The 20624-nt window shown below is 44.3% G+C and overlaps 1 protein-coding gene across 1 annotated transcript; it reads right to left on the bottom strand.

The window, feature by feature from the left end:
* Positions 1–2249: 2249 nt before the first annotated feature.
* LOC133897914 (zinc finger protein WIP6-like) lies at positions 2250–3574 on the bottom strand. Its single transcript, XM_062338743.1, has 2 exons — positions 2907–3574; positions 2250–2750 (listed from the first exon to the last, which is right to left on the bottom strand). The coding sequence occupies exons 1-2, from the start codon at positions 3456–3458 to the stop codon at positions 2250–2252; spliced, it is 1053 nt and encodes a 350-aa protein (XP_062194727.1). The 5' UTR covers positions 3459–3574.
* Between the last annotated feature and the right edge of the window lie 17050 nt (positions 3575–20624).

Raw genomic sequence — 20624 nt, 5'->3', positions numbered from 1 at the left:
GTTGTCATTAATCACCGAAACTCTTACCACTTACCTAGGGGCCTAGATGCTACAATGTATAACTCCTTGTGTCCCCTAGTTCACCGAGCACACACACAAACACCTATTTCCTGAAATACCGTCCACACGCCCACTGTCCAGCATACCTCTGATTACTGTTAGGAATCTACCCTCGACATACCGCTACTTTTGACCATTTCTATAGTAGTGAGAGGGACCTCTGGTGCCACCAAAGTTGATGGCCTGGCAGCGGGCACGAGGAGCACACACATGCATACATGCTCAGCCTCTCTCCTGTGCACGGGTCAAACCTAGTGTGTGTGTGTGTGTGTATAACCAGATGGGATCATAGGAGCTTCTCACCATATTCATATATATTCAAGTCACAACTTAGAACAATCAACAATGCATCATGATTCATGAGTGAGAACTCAGAATTTTTACCCATCTAAAACTCTAAATTAGCACCATGAACAACAAGTTAGCACTAAGAAGATGAACAACAAATTAGCAAAAGATTAGGATTTTTCATGGGAATCATAATTCATCTATGACGAGGATTTTTTTTCAGATTTTTTGTTTTTGTTGCATTGTACAGACGTGAAGGTTTCTAGAAGAAGATAGCGTGTGTGATTTACAGGGTGGAATAACATCTATGAAGTATGAACAATAGAAGTACAGAACAAATCACCTTCAGAATCAGAACTGACATCGATCGCCGCACTGGCGCTGAGCCATGCTTGTGCCGTCACCACCCCATCCTAGCCGCGCTTGCACTAGTGCCTCCCTGCCCAGCCTCACTCGCGCTTGCGCTCGATGCATCGTCGCTGTCCATCTCGGCCTGTGGTGCCTTTTTCGTTTGGGCGTTCGATTGGACGATTGGGTTAGTGACAATCGTAGGTGAAGCGATGGACCATGGAGTCATGGATGTATCTAGGTGCATAGGCCAATGGGGGCACTGGGTGTGGGTGCTTGGTATCACCTGCCTTCTAGAGAATATGATATATACTAGCTAAGTATTCATGCATTTGAATGAAAACATAAACATTGGATGCGGTAACATTAAACGCAAACACAAGGTGTGGAGATGTGGATACGCCATGGGAGCACTGCCTAACGAATACGTTGGGAGCGATGCCGTAGTTTGATTTTCCTCCTAATTTCTTCATTTATTTTTATTAGTAAAACATGTCCTATATCTATAGCTGGTAACAAGACGGGAAGGCTGAAGGATGAGAGTGGATGATAAAAATAGATAAATTATTTAATTTTTTAGAGTTTTTATTAGATGGGTGGATAGTAGGAGAAGATATGATACGAGAACCAATTTATATTTTATATAGTAGAGTCTAATGATTTTTGCAAAAAAAGTTAGTGTACATAGGTGCACCATGATCCAATGTAAGCACAAAAGCTCAGATAGCTCAACTTTGTAGACTGTACCACATGTTTTTCTGTGGAGTGTAAAGTCGAGTGTTTGTTTTGCATACCTTGGTAACTGATACAAAGTAATCGCAAGCTGCTGCTACAGAGAAAGAGGAGTTGATTCTTTTACCACATGCATCCACTTGCCGATCAGTATGTAGTTTGTGTTTTACTACACATGTAGGTGAAAATACATGCAGGAAAAAGGGCCTGGCCTGGCTGCGAGCTGCTGATCAGGAAAAGATGAGAGATACATGGTTTGAGGAGCAGCTCAAATAGCTCTGGGAGACACCACAAATCGCCGATGAGGGAAAGCACAAAAGAGAAGCATCCGAGAAATAGACGAGGCATCGTTGTGGTAACAAGCTAGAGAGTAGCTCTTATCATGAATGCAGCAAAATAAACTCAGCGGCGAAAGATAGCAACAGTAAGTCACGAGTAGTAGCCAGACACCGCTGGTAGTACCGGTACTGCAGACACACAGGGACAGAGAGTCTCTCTCTCTAGCTCTTTTTCACTCTTGACATGCGCGAGACACTACGAAACAGTGGTATAACTTTGGACACAGATAAAGACGAAACGACAGATACGGCATCTGTCTAACCCTACGGTATTTCAAGCTAGTACGACCTTGAAACATACGATTAGTTTGAACTAGCTAGTCTAGTATATAGTAGGGCAGTAATACCTCGCCATGCAAAAGTTGCAAGTGCAATGGCATCACGTCGACGTACTCATGAAATGTTGCAACTAGAAGGTAGCAGCTAACGAACTACTATTGACTAAGAGAGCAAGCTGGCTAAACAGAGTAGGAGTGTACTAGTCTAGACCACGACCATGTCTCCGGGGTCGCTGGCGTTGCTGTTGTCGTCCATCTGGTCGGCGTCGTCGTGGTCGTGGTCGTCGTTCTCGTCGTCCTGAATGGTGATGGACTCGACGATGTGCGGCGCGTGGCCGCCGCCGAAGGAGCGGACGTGGTCCTTGAGCGATCGCTTGTGCTTGAAGTCGGAGCCGCAGACGCAGAACCAGAGCTTGCCGCAGTTCTTCTCGTGCGTGCGCCAGTCGCCGCGCACGGCGAACCGCTTGCCGCAGCGGCGGCACGCGTAGGGACGCGCGCCGTGCTTGCGCCGGTAGTGCGTCTGCAGCGTGCGGAAGTCCTTGAGCGGACGCGCCCGCGGGTGGTCGATGTTGTTCCTGCAACCCTCCGTGCAGCAGTAGCACGGCAGGCGCATCAGCGACGCCGGCGGCGCCTTCCCCACCGTGGTCGCGCCGCGCAACGATTCGGAGCCCTTCCGGTACTGCGACCCGTGCCCCCACATATGCATCTGCTTATTGCACATGATCAGAAACACACACATGTTAACATCACGCACGTTTAAGAATCAGCACATCATTACAGTTTACATGTACAATTTAGGGTACGCAAGTTAAATGTGTCGAGGGCTCAAGGCTAAAAAGATCTAGGCATCTAGCTAGTATACCTGCATGTTGTTGAAGCGGTTGAAGGTCTTGTTGCAGACGGCGCAGGAGAACTGCGTCGAGCCGACGAGGATTTCGGCGGCAGAGGGGATCCAGTACTGCCTGGGCACCTTGCTCCCGCCTGCTGTCATGGTCGTCACCGTAGACGGCGTTGCCACCGGCATGGCGAAGCCCCCGCCGCAAGAAGCCGCGTTGCTGGAAGGAGGGGCTATGGAGAGCGAAATGGACACCTCAGGGTCCTGCTCTTGAAACAAGAAGCTACTGTGGCAGCTACTGCTGCTCCCTCCTCCGACACCATTGTAATGACCATGGTTGAGCCAAGGGTAAGAAGCAGCGCTGGCGGCCATGGAGGTGGTAGTGGAGATGGAGGGAGGCGAGCACGCCGGCGAGGCGGCGACGCCGTGGTGGTGGCCGGGAGGCCAGAGGGAGAGGAGAAGCATGGACGGATCGTCGTCCTGCTCGCCATTGCCATGCTTGTTGCTGGGAACGGCGGTGGTGGCGTGGTGGTGCTGGTACGGGTGTGTGTACGGGTGCATGGCTCTGTAGCTGTGCATGACTCCCACGGCCGGAGCTGCAAAAGATTCAGTGGAGGGAGGCTTGAGGGGAAGAGAGGGGAGCAACAAGTGTTGGAGGAAGAGAGGGCTAGAAGGAGCTTGCTCTGCGGCGCCAGTGGTGTGTGATTGGTGGTCTGCCGGTGGGGGGAGGGTGCTTTATATAAATGGGGGGGAGAGAGAGAATGATTGGTACTGTAGTGGGTTGAGGTAGGGGGCTTGCACGTGCAACAGAGGTACGTACATACCCTACCATACACGTAAGTTAGATATTGCTTTTACGATTCATGCAGATAATGATCAGGTGAATGAAAAACCACATATATTCTTTCAAAGTTGAAGACTCTTATTGGTTGTAATATAATACATAGTTCTAGTAGGATGTCTGCTCTGTCAGGACATACTACATATATACCTACATGTCCTTTCAAGAATAAAAAAGTAAAGATAACATTGCTATGTATTGGAAGATCAGTTTTAATTTCATTCTCAAGTGTGAGGCATTGTTTCTAGGACTAGACCTTTGTTTCCCCTCCTTAATTAGCTGACCGCAGAACTTTTGCCTTATATTCTTCTAGGAAAAAAAGAAGTTATGTGTCTCTACAGTGAAAGCAACCTAACCTTTTAAATGATGCCCAAGATTTGTCCCCCAAGATTTGTCTCTCTACTTCCTTGGAGCCAAAACCAACTAAAAATAATTCCAATCTATGGATGGAGGACTCTTCGCTTGACATAGGAATCATTCAATTGGTAGGTGATGCTAGCCGAATCAAGCACACCACATCTATTACCTTAGTAATTGGCTAACAAAAGGGGCCTCTACGGTTGCCTACAATACTGATGTCAATATTTGTGAACCCGTAGTTGTCCACCGTCACGCTATTTCCCTGTTTGATCTATTTGCACCGAAAGATAGAGTTATGCAGATTTACTCTATAGTCGAGTTCCTAGATTTCATCTATGAATCCATAATAGGTGATCTTTTCCCCTGTTGTTTCATATGCTTATATCTAAATGTTGCTGTTTTGGGTCATGCTCTTCATGTCCTTTGCTTTAGTATAAAACATGTACCCATTAATGTCGTACACTTGCAATGACGTAATTAAACTTGATGGGTCACAAGACAATATTTTCATATTTTTTTATCTATGGATTCACTATCTGGAAGGTTTTGATTCTTGAACCATGTGGTGAAGCGACGCTTGTGCTCTTTCAAGACCCAATCATATGAGCGGCCTTGATTTTCTGTGTGAAGCTCATTCAGGTGTTGCTCAACGTACGACGCCACTATCTGGAGCTGTTGCAAGATGGTGAAATGTGCTTCTTCCACTGTTTTGTAATCATGATCGATGAATCTTTTCTTTCCTTTGGTTCCTCTTCCAGACACCCTCCACTCATGTCGAGATATAGGTGCACCAATTGATTTAGCATCTTTTATGTAATCGATGCAACACTCAACGACTTCCTCGGTACTATAGCCCTCGATCATGGAACCCTCTAGGTGAGCACAATTTCGTACATAGCCCTTGAGAATGCTCATGTACCGCTCAAACGCATACATCTGATGTAAGAATATAGGGCCTAGTGCAATTATTTCATTCACGATGTGAACCAAGAGGTGTACCATGACATCATAAAAGGATGGAGAGAACTACATCTCAAGTTGGCACAGAGTCTCTACCAAGTAACTAGGTAGAGCACCCAGTTCTTTTGAGCAATTGCGTTGAAGAAGTGACACAACTGTGTGATGACCACCTTTATGTATCCTGGCTCGATACTCCTGATTGCAATAGGGAGTATTTGCGTCATCATCACATAAAAATCGTGAGACTTCATAACGATTAGCTTCGAATCTTTCATCGAGACTAGTTTTTTGATGTTGGATGAGTAACTAATCGGGACTCTCACCTCATGTAAGCACTAGCATAGTTCCCTTTCTCCTCAGGTGTTAGAGAGTAGCTAGCTAGGGGAAGATAGTATTTGTGAGTTTTTGAGTAAGAAGCGTTGGTGTCGCGTGTACACTACCTTCTGTGAGTACGGAAGGTATAGAGACGCGGTTTCATCCAAGCACACTAAACATGCTTGCTTTCTTTCAACCTGTCCTGATAGGGGAAAAGGACGGGATAATCACTGATGGTAACAAAAATCATGGTTTTCAGCGTGAAGTACTATCGTTGGAACTCATCCCACACCCGGATCCCATCGTTCCATAGTTTTGCCATATCTTCCATCAGTGGTTCCATAAACACATCTATATCGGTGCCAGGTTGTTTCGATCCTTGGATAAGAATGAATAGCATAAGGTACTTCCACTTCATGCATAGCTATGGAGGAAGGTTGTAGATGGCCAGGACACTGGCTAACTGCTATGTGAGGTGCTCATATCATCGAAAGGATTCATTCTATCAGTACTCAACGAGAACCTTACATTCCTTGGTTCTTCAGCAAAATCTGGATACATGGCACTGAACTTTCTCCACTGGCTAGCATCAGCGAGGTATTGAAACTTAGTTCCATTCTTCTTGAGCTTCTCGAAATGCCAACACATCAATTCAGAGTCCCTAGGGTTCGAGTACAAATGGTGCAAATGGAAGATCACTGGTAGGTACCACATCACCATGGTAGGACTTTTTCTCTTCTTCTCCACATTGGAAGAAGTGTCTTCTTTGTCACTACCAGCGTTACTCTTCTTCTTTTGCGTTGGCGAAAGCATCTTCATTCGCACAATCATCATTCCTCTTGTACCAACTCGCATTGCACACTAGGCATCTATCCAAGGCTTTGTACTCTTTACGGTAGAGGATATAGTGGTTCAGACATGTATGTATTTTTTGCACATCCAGTAACAACAGGCAGATAAGCTTGTTCACCTAATAAGTAGTAGTCGGCAAGGAGTTAGGATTCGGAAGCATATTTGCCAAGAAACTTAATAAATCTGAAAAACTCTTGTCGGACCATCCATTGCTGGCTTTCAACCTTAGAAGTTCAAGCACCGAATGCAACACCGTGAACTCCTTATCACAGCCCTTCAATTCCTCGTACAAGAGTTCTTTCGATGGCTTCTGTAACGCCTCGAGATTATCTAAACCCCTCATGTCCTTTAAAACACGTGCTTCTACATGGCGCAATATTTCCTCTGGATCGAAATTAGCATCATCATCCATCATAACATCAGTGTCACCTTTGACACCCTCATCATCACCATCCACTTGATCAGTAGCGATGTCGTCGTTTGGTTCACATGTACATTGTTCGCCGTGTTTGAACCAACATGTGTAATCCTCGATACAACCTTTGAAGATCAAGTGTGATTTGATTATGCATGATCTGTCCCACAATTTCTAGTTCTTGCAGTTATAACATGGACAATATATTTCCTTTGTCTTCTTAGTCAGGTTACGTGAAGTGCGCTAGCTAGACAAGTTTCAACCGGTCCTAGCCGAGAAGTATGACGGCTTGACCAACTCAGAAGAATTCTTGCAGATCTATATCGCCATGGTGCAAGCTGTGAGAGGCCATGGGAAGGTCATGGCCAACTATTTCCCTACTTCTCTAACTGGTTCAGCCAAGACCGGGCAGAACCAGTCAGGGAAGTAGGGAAATTGTCGGAGGGTTAACTCCTATCGCAGGGATCCTGAGAGACCCCTTTTTGAGATTCGGCTGGGGGCATGATTCTGAATATGTTTGCCAGAGAAATAAATGGATATGAATGCAATGGCAGGTGGGGTGGAATGATCTAATGCAGAACGCAGTAAATGCACTGGAGGGATTTTTAGACAGGTTCGGGCCGCAATGAGCGTAATACCCTACTCCTGTGTGGATGCTATAAATGCCCTGAGAATGTCTCTCAGGAATGTGCTGGGTTACAAGAATATATGTCTATCCTAGAGCTTTGGTCTCCTTGTTCTTCGGTGGTCTCAGCTTCTAAGCTTGTATGAAGGTGTTCTTCGGTCTTGGCGTCTGTCTAGGTTGTTTTTTGTCTGTGCCCGTCGGCTGCCTTAAATACCCGTCGGCGATAGCGTGCCCCGGAAAGGAGGGCACGAGTTCCAATACGTCATAAATGGAAAGGCAGTCATCATGACCTCTGCGTGAAGTGACGGGGGGTTGAAAACGCGCCCCCCGCCTGTTCTTCGGCCGTCATAATGCATGATATGTCCCACAATTTCTAGTTCTTGCAGCCGCAGAGCGGCCCGGCGTGCCCGTTCGGTCTTGTACGCCTGCCACAGCAGGGCGGCAGGTGGCGCGTCTCGGGGCTTGCAATGCTATCCCGAGGCGCGCCGGATGACGCGGGATGGGACCCGTGCATTTAATGTTCCCACGCCCTTCTGCCAAAATGTGGCAGGGACTGACACCGAGCGTGGCAAGAGCAGTTGGAGGTGACAGGCCACGCGCGCTCTTAAATGCGGCATCGGGCCTTTCACAGGCTGACACCTCATCGCTGGACCCTTGTGGGGGCCACCGACGAAAGACTTCTTGGGCCGTCGGGGAACCGAGTGCTCGGGGGTCACTGTTTACCTCCCCGAGCACTCTCTCCTGGGAACGCCCTCTCTTGGTCCTCGGGGAACCGAGTGCTTGGGTGCCACTATTCATGGCCCCGAGCACTCTCTCCCAGAATTGACTATTCGGGTCATCGGGGAACCGAGTGCTCGGGGGCCACTGCTCGTAGCCCCGAGCACTCTCTCCCAGAACTACCTTCCTTGGGTCCTTGGGGTACTTGGGTGCTCGGGGGCCACTGCTCGTAGCCCCGATCACACCCCTCCCGGCACTTGGTCTTCGCAGATCATCGGGGAACTCGGGTACTCGGGGACCACTGCTCGTGGCCCCGAGCACCCTCTCCCGGGACTTACTCTTTTCATACCCCGTGGAGGTGAACCCCGCGGAAAGGCGCCACGTGGCGGATTGCTAGCCTGGCCTCGGGATTCGGGGACCCCTGGTTCCTGATTCACCGATAGAAATAGTTGGCCATGACCTTCCCATGGCCTCTCGCAGCTTGCACCATGGTGATGTATATCTGCAAGAATTCTTCCGTGTTGGTTAAGCCATCATACTTCTTGGCTAGGACCGGTCGAAAGTTGCCTAGCTAGCGCACTTCACATAACCTGACAGAGTCCTTTGATGTATATTTCTCTCTGTCTTAGCGCATCGTACATCCATGTTCTGTGCATCTTTAACATCAACCACAAAATTAGATACATATATTAATTAAAGAAAATCATAATAAAAAATATTTTTAAAAATGGGAAAATTGGGCTTGTTATGATTATAATATGTCTAAGCAATTAAATCTACAATGGGAAAAATTGGCTCAAAACAATATGGATTCATTACTCTCTCTCTCCCTCTATATCTAGATCTAGATCTATCCAAAAAATTACCATTCATGATAAAACCTCCTAGAGGATATAAAACATCAAATTGAAGCTACATTTTTGAAATATATTGCTAGAATCATGTTAATCTACACAATTTAATCAACATTGGCCAAATTTTTTAGCTAATTCGAGGATCTAAATGGCTAGAACTATGAGCATCTCCAGATCACATCCAAGCCCTAATTAAACCTTAATTCTAAATGTATACTTCAAAAAGATGCTAGTGTTGGAGCAAGAGTTCATCTTGCCCCAGCAAGTACGGTGAGAGTTTCTTTTAAGGAGGAGACTCAAGCTTGAAAACGAAGTTTGAGAGGAAGGAACACCACAATTGTATTAATAGTAAAAATATGGATTGAGCTAGGAGAGTATCACATGAAGACTTTGTGATTATGCTCCTTCGTGCTGTGTTGAGTGGGCTCTTTCTTTTTTTCCTCTTGTTTCCAGGTGACCATGGCCCCCTATTTATAAGGTAGTAGGTAGCTTAGTGTACAAGTTATCACGATGTATAAATATCTAGGACTTGCCCGAGTTACTAGGCTTTATCCTGGATAACTATCTTTTACCCTACATATAAGATAAATATCTACCATGTTAACTATGGTGGTGCCTACCCCCTGAGGGGTGAGCCAGTTGCCAATTGCAGCCCGGTGCCACTCTACTGGGGGTGTCAAGACGACTTGCATCACGATGGGGTGTCAAGATGAGCACCACTTGCACCGGCATTAATTTTTCGTCACCTCACATCAGGTCGGCTGCAGTGGGGTGTCACTTCTTCCCTGATATTATCTTCGGAGACCGGCTGCATCCTTAGGCTTTGAAAGGCCGCATGGGCACAGTAGGGGTGGCCCGAAGGGGTCCGCAGCCTCCGGGGATACGGCCTCTCGCTGAGTTTGGTGGCCGAAAGCTCTGGAGGGACTTGCTGTAGCTTCAAGTCTTCGGAAGGCCACGTACGTGCTAGAGAGGCGGCCCGAAGGGGTTCACAGCCTCTGGGGATAGGACCTTCTGCTGAGTCTGGAGGCCGAAGGCTCTGGAGGGACCTTTGATAGCGATCGTCAACTATTATCCTCAGGCTGGTCTATTTTCCCCCAATAGTACCCCCTCATTCTCTCGCCTCGATTTGGAGGGGTGAGATAATATAGAGGAAAACCAGCTCTAGCCTAGGTTTGTAACAAGAATGCCTGAAGGCCATTCCTCATCCATGAGGAGTTTTTTGGTGGGATCTGCGAGCGTTGATGGTGCATTGGCGATGGCGGCACACCCTGAGGTTACACTGAGGCTGGAGGTGCAGCTCGCGTCGAAGTCAGGGTCAAAGACTGAAGATGTATTAGCAGAGGAGGTACATTCCAAAGCCTGTTGGAGTTGGAGTATGAGGTACTGGGACTCGAGGCCAGAGGGGCGTTGGTGGAGGTGATGCGCTTCGGGGTCTGTGCCAAGGCCGATTTAGATTCTTTGGACCTTTCTGGTGATGGGTCTTCTCGCCATTTGAGTTTGTCAGAGTGGGCGATTACGTGTGGAATCGGGTAATCCCCACATTTGGTCAGCTTGAGGATGGTAGGATGGGATGTGTCACTAGCGAGTTTCTGACTGGATAATACATGGGTTCATTTTGGGTCTTGTGCCCATGCCCCTGGTAGGCGCTGAAAGGAGTCTAGGTCATTAATGTGATGGGACGTTCGTGCAAGAAAATGAGACATTATCGTGGGATGTTGCCATGTGTTGGTGGAATGACCGGGATATGGCCACGGCCCCCCAAAGATTAATGAGGGACGCTGTGGAGTGACGCCGCGTTGGTTTTGCTCCTTGTCCTGGGTGTATGTGGTAGCTCAGCCCAGGTATAAAGCTGGAGTCATCCGACTGGATCTATCACTGCCCCACGAGCGAGTACTTAACTTGACTTTGAATATGGCATTGTCTTCCTCCCCATCCTCTTTAGAAACATCGATGATCTTGATTTATTCTACTGGGGCAAGGCTATTTTGGCCACTGGTGGTGGCGCCGATGGCCGTCCAGCTTCTATCCCTACGGGGTGGACAGCTGCCTGTCGCCCCTTCTAACCCCCGGTTCGGGAGACCATGCCTATTGAGATCATCGATATTTCCAACGATGATGAGGGGATCAACTGGGATCTCCTGTGGAGGGAGAGTAACGAGGAGGAGTGGGCTTTGGTGGTGAGGGCCGGGAAGAAGCGGGAGGAGGCCTCAACGGTGGCTCCTTCGGTTTCTTCTTCGTCTTCTGATAGCTCGGGGGTTGGCTACTGCATCAGCTTCCATGGCGGAGGGCCGCGGATGAGGTGCATACGCCGCTCCATGCATGGCCCCTGCCAGGATCTGTAGGAGGCGAAGGTGGCCTTTGGGGGTGCTTCATGGACATCCCTATTTTGCCGCTCGACTATGGCCCTACCTCAGGCCATAGTTGTCTTTTGCCACCTTGTGCTCTTTCTCACCCTGGTTTGCTCTCCCAGGGTTTGTCTTCTCTGTAGCAGTCTTTGTACTATTTACTTCTTTGTACGCGTCCTCTGGATACACGATTTGTTTAATAATATAATTTTGACCTTTGGGGTGATTGTATGTCTTTTTGGGCCAAAGTGTACAGGGATCCTTCGAGCAGGGGACCACATGTCTGTGTGCCTTTGTGCCTTTGAGCTGTGCTTCTTCGTCCCCGTTGTAGGCGATGGCTAGTTTTTTGGATGACCAACGTACCAAGCCTTTGCATAGATCATCGCCTGTTTTGTTCCTTCTGGGGGAGAGGTAGCCTCAGGAATCTGGCAGTGGTAGATACACAGGGTAACTAAGGAGGGCTGGGAGAAGCAGTTGTGACCTCGTCATTTCTGGTTATCGCGTACTCCTCGGGCTCGGCGCTGGTAGGGCCTTCTTCCAAATTTGTTCCAGATTTTTGACACAGTGAAGTACATATGGAACCATTGGAGACAAGCTCCAGAGGCGGTCCTCGGCCATTCGGGTCCTTAGTCACTGCCCGGCTTCGGAGGTGATCTGTTTAAAGCCTAGTGACAGCGTGTCAGAGGTGAAGCCGAAGGCTGGGCGGGAGAGGTGGTCCTCGACCCTTATGACCTTTAGCCGCTGCCCAGCTCCGGAGGTAATCCACCCGGAGCCTAGCGACGACGTGTCAGAGGCGAAGCTGAAGGCTAGGCGGGAGAGGTGGTCCTCGACCCCCTCGGCCCTTAGCCGCTACCTGGCTCTGGAGGTAATATGCCTGGAGCCTAGCGACGACGTGTCGGAGGTGGAGCTAACGCTTGGTGGGAGAGGTGGTCCTCGACCCCCTCGGCCTTTAGCCGCTACCTGGCTCCGGAGGTAATCTTCCAGAGCCTGGTGATGACGTGTCGGAGGCGAAGCCGAAGGCCAGACGAGAGAGGTGGTCCTTGACCCCCTCAGCCCTTAGCCGTTGCCCAGCTCCGGAGGTAATCCGCTCGGAGCCTAGCGATGGTGTGTCAGAGGCGGAGCCAAAGGCTAGGCGGGAGAGGTGGTCCTCGACCCCCTCAGCTCTTAGCCGCTGCCCGGCTCTGGAGGTAATTCGCCTAGAGCCTGGTGACGGTGTGCCGGAGGCGAAGCTGAAGGCTAGGTGGAAGAGGTGGTCCTTGACCCCCTCGGGCCTTTGTCGTTGCCTGGCTCCCGCAATAATCAGTTGGGGATTCCATACGATTTCCCATGCCACGTGAAGTGGGCTTTTACTTAATGTTAGCATGATCTTCATAAACGACGTATAAATTGTGTCTTTAGATGAGACTGCAGGGTAATGACTTTACCTGTTACGATACGTGTTTGAGTCATGCGGGCCATACCTCTTCCTGTGGGGAGGGGGATTTATACCCCTTTGGTCTGTTGGCTTTGCCTCTCAACGAGGGCGCATGCCTTCAAGGTGCCGAGGGATTTAACCCGATAGGTTTTTTAGAACCTCTCCTTCTAGTGGAGGTGTTTGGAAGATATTGCCACTTGCGAGGGTTTTCAGAAGTCTCTCCGTCTTGAGGAGGTTTTCAGAGTCTCTCTGTTTTGGCAGAGGTTTTGCAAGACTCTTTGTCCTGCGGAGGTTTTGTAAGACTCTCTGTCTTGCGGAAGTTTTCGGAGTCTCCCCATTTTGGCAGAGGTTTTGCAAGACTCTCCGTCCTGCAGAGGTTTTGCAAGACTCTCCGTCCTGCAGAGGTTTTGTAAGACTCTCCGTCTTTGCCAAACGGTGCCACTGTTGGAGCAAGAGTTCGTCTTGCCCCAGCAAGTACGGCGAGAGTTTCTTCTAAGGAGGAGACTCAAGCTTGGAGACAAAATTTGAGAGGAAGGAACACCACAATTGTATTGATAGTAAAAAATATGGATATAGCTAGGGGGAGTATCATAGGAAGACATTGTGACTATGCTCCTCCGTGCTGTGTTGAGTGGGCTCTTTCTTTTTTCCCTCCTCTTTCTAGGTGACAACGACCCCCTATTTATAAGGTAGTAAGTAGCTTAGTGTATAAGTTATCACGATGTATAAATATCTAGGACCTGGCCGAATTACTGGGCTTCATCCTGGATAACTACCTTTTACCCTACATAGAAGATAAATATTTACTGTGGTAACTATTGTGGTGCCTGCCCCCTGAGGGGTGAGCTGGTTGCCAATTGCGGCCCGGTGCCGCTCTGCCGGGGGTGTCATGATGACTTGCATCGCGCTGAGGTGTCAGGATGAGTACCACTTGCATCGGCATTAATTGCCCATCACCTCATGTCAGGTCGGCTGCAGTGGGGTGTCCTTTCTTCCCTGATATTATCTCTGGAGGCTGGTTGCATCCTTAGGCTTTGAAAGGCCGCATGGGCATAGGAGAGGTGGCCCGAAGGGGTCCACAGCCTCCGGGGATACGGACACCCACTGAGTTCGGAGGCCGAAGGCTTTAGAGGGACTTGCTGTAGCTTCGAGTCTTTAGAAGGCCACGTACGTGCTGGAGAGGCAGCCCGAAGGGGTTCGCAGCCTCTGGGGATAGGGCCTTCTGCTGAGTCTGGAGGCCGAAGGCTCTAGAGGGACCTTTGATAGCGATCGTTAACCATTATCCTCAGGCTGGTCTATCTTCCTTCAATAGCTAGCTAGGGATGATATATCTTTACCTTCGATGGCTCCTCCAAGGAATTCAAAAATAAAACCTTCTCCCCACTGTTTTCAAATCTTGTTGCTGCCTTTGAGCTACTCTGTCAAATAGCGAGCTCTATCTAAATGAAGCTCCCCACGTGGACAACTACTGTTTATGGAGATATTATCACATGCAGTTCACATAAGGAACCATATGTGGAAACTAATTAATTTCCAGAGGAGGTTCCTTATGTGAACCGCCTGTGTAAATTCTCCATTTCTATAGGAGATTTATATAAGGAATCGGCTGTGGAAATATCGTACTTTTACAGGTAGTTCCTTATGTAAACCGTCTGTGAAAATAAACTCTATTATCACAGGTGGTTAACATACAAAACTGCTGGTAGAAATGCGATATTTCCACAGGTGGTTCTTTATGTAAACCACCTATAGAAATTGAGCTATTTTCACAGACGGTTTACATAAGGAACCGTCTGTGAAAATTAAGGCAATCTACAACCGCACGAGGCCACAGCCTACTACTCAGATGGTTTGTTATATTAACCACATGTAAAAATGAAATCTAGATGTCTTAAAAAATAGTTTTGTGGTAGTGATACACAATTATGACGGACAAAAAAAAAATAGAGTGGCATAGTTTCAGGTCAACAAAAATATAAAATTATGGATAAGGCATGGATGGCCATATATTATGTAATAATACTGATTACAAGGCATCAACTAAACAGTACTAATCTGCTCGGCAACATCAATAACTTATATTCAATCACATTCTATCAGAACATATTTTGATTATTGATTTATATCTTCCTTTTATACTTTGAGGTACTACCACAATGGCATGAAAAAACTAAGTGAGCTTACAATAAAAGGACGAACATAGAGAATTAAAGTGAAAGTGATACGGTTTTACGAATCGATTAATAACAAACCAGATAAGCTTATGAGTTTGGATATGTTACTAATGGATGAAAATGTATTGTTATTAATAGTATTGGTATTAAACTCTGAAAATACGTATTTTCTTAATGATTCATAAATTCATCTTTGATTCAACAGGGTGCAATAATTCATACTACTATCTGAAAGAATCTAATAGATACCTATAGACCACTAATTAATGAGAGTTTAATATATGCATTCAACAATTTTAAAGTACAAGAATCCACCACACATACCGTCCAGTGAGCAATGAAATAAAAATTGTGTTCATCTATAATACAAAGGTGAAGGAGGTGAAAGAGCCATCAAATATATTATAGAAATACTACTTTAAGTTTGCTAAAGCAGATACACTATACTAGAACAAGAAAGTGATATTCACGTGGTCCTAACAGTTGTTCCAATTCTTGATGATTACCTACAATCCCTGATCATTAAATTGCTAATACTTTGATTGATAAAGGTAACTACGAGGGCCTCAACCATGCTCATTACCTGTTCCGTCTATATCAACAATCCTATTCAGAAACTGCAAATCTCAAATCCTATTACACTGATCATGCAGAACTTATTTATAAGATAAAAAAGACATCGCGTAATCATCCTGTGTGGCAACCAAATTATCCTAGTAAATCTCACACAAGGTACATACGAATTTATAAATAATATATGAGATCCATTAAATGGTGATAGTTTCATCATCAAATAAACTATTAAATGGTGATAGTTTCATCATCAAACAAACTACCAATTGACTCCCTAAAGTATTAGACTTTTTTCTAATACCTATATTGACTTAAAAATAAGTATATGAATCCAACTTCAATGAAATTTCTGTTACCAAAATTTATTATCATCATTTTTTTCTGCAGCTTCTTTCAGTGTGAAGGGAAAAAATGCATACTGTTATGAATAATGTAAGTGTTTAAATTATTTGCAGTGGAGTATTTATGCAATTCACACATACTGTTTAAATTTATTAATCATATCTTACATGTATAAAGTACACACTTAGAGTTTATTAGCATGTCTAGTAGAACTAAACAATAGAACTCAAATAACTCAAACTAGCAAGCGCCACTCTCACTATATAAGAAACTATCAAAGGAGACAAATCATTAGTAACGGTGGCTCAGTACGCGTCACTAATGTATTATTAGTGACAAGTTAAATGACGAATCGTCACTAATGTGTGGCCTAGGTTAGAACTTGGCCAAGACCCGTCACTAATAAGGGTCATTAGTGACGGTGAGGGAACAACTCGTCACTAAAGATAGTAGTGACGGGTCACATTAAAATCTGTCACTAATGATAGAGTCATTAGTGATGGGTGATCTCAAAGCTCATCACTAACGATGGAGTCATTAGTGACGAGTAGAAAGGGTACACTCATTAGTGATGGGTTATCTAAAGACATGCCACTAATGAGTTAGTCATTAGTGATAGGTAGAGAGAGCATGCTCATTAGTGACGGGCTTTTAGGTGACCCGTCACTAATGACTGGTCGGATCCCAATTCATAGCTGGTCGGGTAAAAAGTTCATAAATTTTTTATACTAACTCAGATGGAAAAAAAACTTTATATGAAAATTGTAGCCCTCAACGGGGTCTACAACTTTGTAGTTGATCACTTTTTTATTTGAAACCATATAGATGCACAAATAAATATATAAAGATTATCAAAGGAACCACCACACAGGGCCACAAACTAAATTACTGGATCTAGTGTAAAACTTGTGGGAATCATTAAAAAAGACACACATAGGGTCACAAAGTTAAAAATTACAAATTCAAAATTTTTTATCGTGAGTTTGGTAACTTAGATTGATGAAACGTCTATGCAGTAATAACTTTCAGATATAGCACTATGTCTCTAAAAATTTGCAGACAATTCGGAGAAGGTCAATTTTTGACGAAAAACTTCAAAGGTCATGTCGAGGGTCTTCCGAGCCTTTTTTGAGATCAAGAAAGGTACATGTCTAAAGACATATAATTTTTTCGGATGCGACTCCTAGTTATCTTCAAAAGTAGAGGTCAAACGTTGAAATCGGAATTCGTATAAAAAAATCATGACTGTTTTACTGAATACTGCATGAGTTGGACACAAACTTTTTCATACGGAGTCGGATGGAGATAAACTTTATATGAATATTATAGAACTCGTCGACATCTACAACTTTGTAGTCGACAAAATTTTCATTTAAGATTATTTAGATATTCAAATAGTCATTCAAACGTTCAATCCGAAGATATCAAAAGAATTGATTTTACTATTATACTCAACAATGAATGAGAGGTGAGATGGTTAGAGGGGTCAAGCGCGTGGAGCTCACTTATGAGGTTGTGAGTTTGAGTCTTGGAATCGCGTGACTTGTGAATGGTCGGGTGCGATCGGGTGAGCAGTGACTCGTCGAGTGCCTGGTCAGGTGTTAAATTTTTTTCAGACTAAAAATTATTTCCCTTTTTTGTTTTTTGAAACACATATTCCTGACGGGTCAGGACCTACTACTAAATGGAGTCATTAGTGATGGATCAAATCTAGATCCATCCTTAATATTCGTTATTAGTGACGGATCGGATCCAGACCTATCATTAATGTGTATTATTAGTGACAGGTTCAGACCCGTAAGTTCACATTAGTGATGTGTTAAGAGTGATGGGTAAAATACCCATCTCTAATGAGGGTTATCACCGGTGACTAGTGTGTATTTCTCAGGAAGTGTCTGCTACTCTGATGATCCTAAACTATGATTTTTATCTCCAAATGCATAATTTACACGAGCTCAGCTTGAAACACTTTTATTTCCAATCAACTAAATATCTGTCTTCTCAAGACTGCAAGCTTAACAAAAAAACTCCCTGACTGCTATATTGTGAGCGCGTTTCATAATCTGGTGATGCACCATGCACACTCATGCTCCCCCTTGGCAAGCTTCACAACCTCTGCCAGAACTTGCTTTCTTGCATGTCATCAGAGAGCCTGACCTGTACTGCTTGTGGAAAGAACCTGAATCGGCAGCTGGAGTGACGACAGTTGTCCAGTCAAATATCTCAGATAACAGCACCATCTCTGCTTCCATGCTAGTTACATCATAAACTGCTGTAGTTTAGCTGGCAACTCTTGGCTCAATATTCCCGAACCAAACCGTCATCAACCTCACTGCAGACAAGTTTCAAGGCTTGCACCACTTTTCTGAAGTACTACATGAAGAACATGAGCATTTACCATTTAGTAGAAACTTCACATTTAAAGATAAATATGTGCAAATTGCAGCTCCCACAATGAAAGAAATTGACAGGGAAAAATAAAAGTATAATCTGGACATGGTGCAAAGTTGTGCAGCTACCTGTTGCTTAACATTCTCATAGCCCATTACGCTTATCATGCAGTTCTTCTTTGCAAGATCAAAAAGATAGTACGTGACCATCCACTGTGCCTACAAAATGACTATCAAAATCACACAAGGTACATAATTTTCATCTGAATAAGCAAACAAAAGGTACAATTGATTCTCTTATACTATTGTCCGCACTCAACTATACTATTACTCAATCTTTCTTACTGAATTCAGATCGCTTAATCTTTCTTATTGAATTCAGATTGATCAATCTTTCTTATTGAATTCAGATTGCTTTCTTGCTCCCGTTCGCAAATCGATTTCACCACTGTGCCACCACATCTGGTATACTCCATGTCCATACCAGAGTTTTATTTAACGGTAGCAGAAACTTATCGAGGGTCACCGATAAACAGGATTTTCAGATTTATCAGAATTCTATCGGTGATAGACAAATTATTTCGATCAAAATTTAGAAAAAAAAATAGATCAATTTCTCTAGAAAATAACATCGATTGTTATCCAAACCATTTAACATAAAAAAACTACACATAATAATATAGAAATAAGAGAGTATCACATATTTGAAGATACAACAGCAGTAGTGTACTGGTGTGCCGCTAGGCGGAAATTTTTTAAAAAATGAAAATTTTCGGATGATAAAAGAAATTTACCAGGCCCAACCAATAAAACAGAAATATCAAAAATATTAGAATTCTATCCCCGATAAATTTTTCCTTGTCCATACTAATTATATATGCTTCTACATGTCACTTCTAATCTTGAATTTTCGACACTGATTCTAAAATAACCTTTGTAATAAACAGATAACTGAGTCCATCAAACATACTGTCTCACAACACGGGTTGCTCAGACTCTACCAAAAAGATAATTTTCATCTAAATAAGCAAACAAAAGGCATAATCGATTCTCTTATACTATTCTCATCACTCAACTATACTATTACTCAATCTTTCTTATTGAATTCAGATTGCTCAATTTTTATTATTGAATTCAGATTTCTAAATCTTTCTTATTGAATTCAGATTACTTTCTTAGTCCCGTTCGCACATCAATTTCACCACTGCACCACTACTTTTGGTATACTCCATGCCCACCTGTTCATACATGTCATTGTATTGCCATGTACATTACATATCATGTCATGGAAAGCCAATTAGTTGCATAAGTAGTATGCACATATAATCTCCTATAAACAGTTAGGAATCTAAAGCAAAATAGGAATTCATTCACTAAAGATACAATATATATCTATGTATATAAATTTAATTTTACGTTCAATAGTAATAAAAATTTAATTTCACGTTCAATAGCAATACCATGTAGTGCAATCAACTTCTAAGCCAAAAAGGCAGCAGCTAGGATATTTGTAATTTCAGACAGCTAAGTTTTGACATAAAATATGTTTTCAAATTAATCTCTAACTTCAATTCTTTTGAAGCATAAAGCCTAACATCTTGCACACAGTACAAAAAAAAATAGAAGCGCAATTTAAGTTCAACCTCCATTCACAAGCTTTTCGATAATGTTGGTACACACTTTAACTATTAATTTTAATTTTATTTTATGATTGCATTGCTAAAAGCTGTTTTTCAAATTACCTAAAGTACAAGTCTGAAACAGGCAATTCAATGGCATATAAGTCTAGAGAACAAGAAGCATCGCTGAATAGAAAAAGGAGACAGGAAACCTGAAAAGGAGCAAAAAAACAAGCTGTAAGTGTAGAGGAAACAAGCAAGACTAACACAAGAGTAGCAAGAACTAAAAGAAAGGCATTACTTCAGCAGAAGAAGGAAGCAAAGCGAGCAAGAATAGACAACAACATGATAAAACGAGAAACCGGCAGCCAAGCATTGAGCAGTAGCAAGACTTCACCAAATGTACTTAGGAAAATATGGAACTTTGGAAAGCCAACATGCAGATGCAAACACTGCAATGCTCTGATATGGTACGAGGAAAGATTAAGTCCCAATTAAACAATGAAAACACCATCTTTTGGAATTTGCTGCAAGTAAGAAAAAATAAATTTGCCTCCACAAAAGGAGCTCCGCCTTACCTCGAGAACCTCTTAAAAGGTGAAGGAAGGGACTAAAAAAACTTCAGAGAAAACATCAGGTCCTACAACTCAATGTTCTCATTCACATCCATAGGAGGAGTTGTGGACAAAGAAATAAACAAAGGGTATGGACCATACGTTTTCCGAATGCATGGACAGAATTACCACCACATTGGAACTCTCCTAGATGAGGAAGGTAGGAAACCACGCTGGGCGCAGTTGTATATCTATGATACCGAACATGAGGTGTAAAATAGGATAAGTGCATCTTGATGTAAAGAAGATACAACATTAGTCGACCATAGGATTGTTGCTGACCTTCGAAACATGATAGATGAGAACAACATCTTAGCCAAAACATTCAGAATGGC

This window comes from Phragmites australis, chromosome 17 (assembly GCF_958298935.1).
Source record: "Phragmites australis chromosome 17, lpPhrAust1.1, whole genome shotgun sequence".
Lineage (NCBI taxonomy): Eukaryota > Viridiplantae > Streptophyta > Magnoliopsida > Poales > Poaceae > Phragmites > Phragmites australis.
This window is presented reverse-complemented; position numbering and strand designations above follow the sequence as displayed.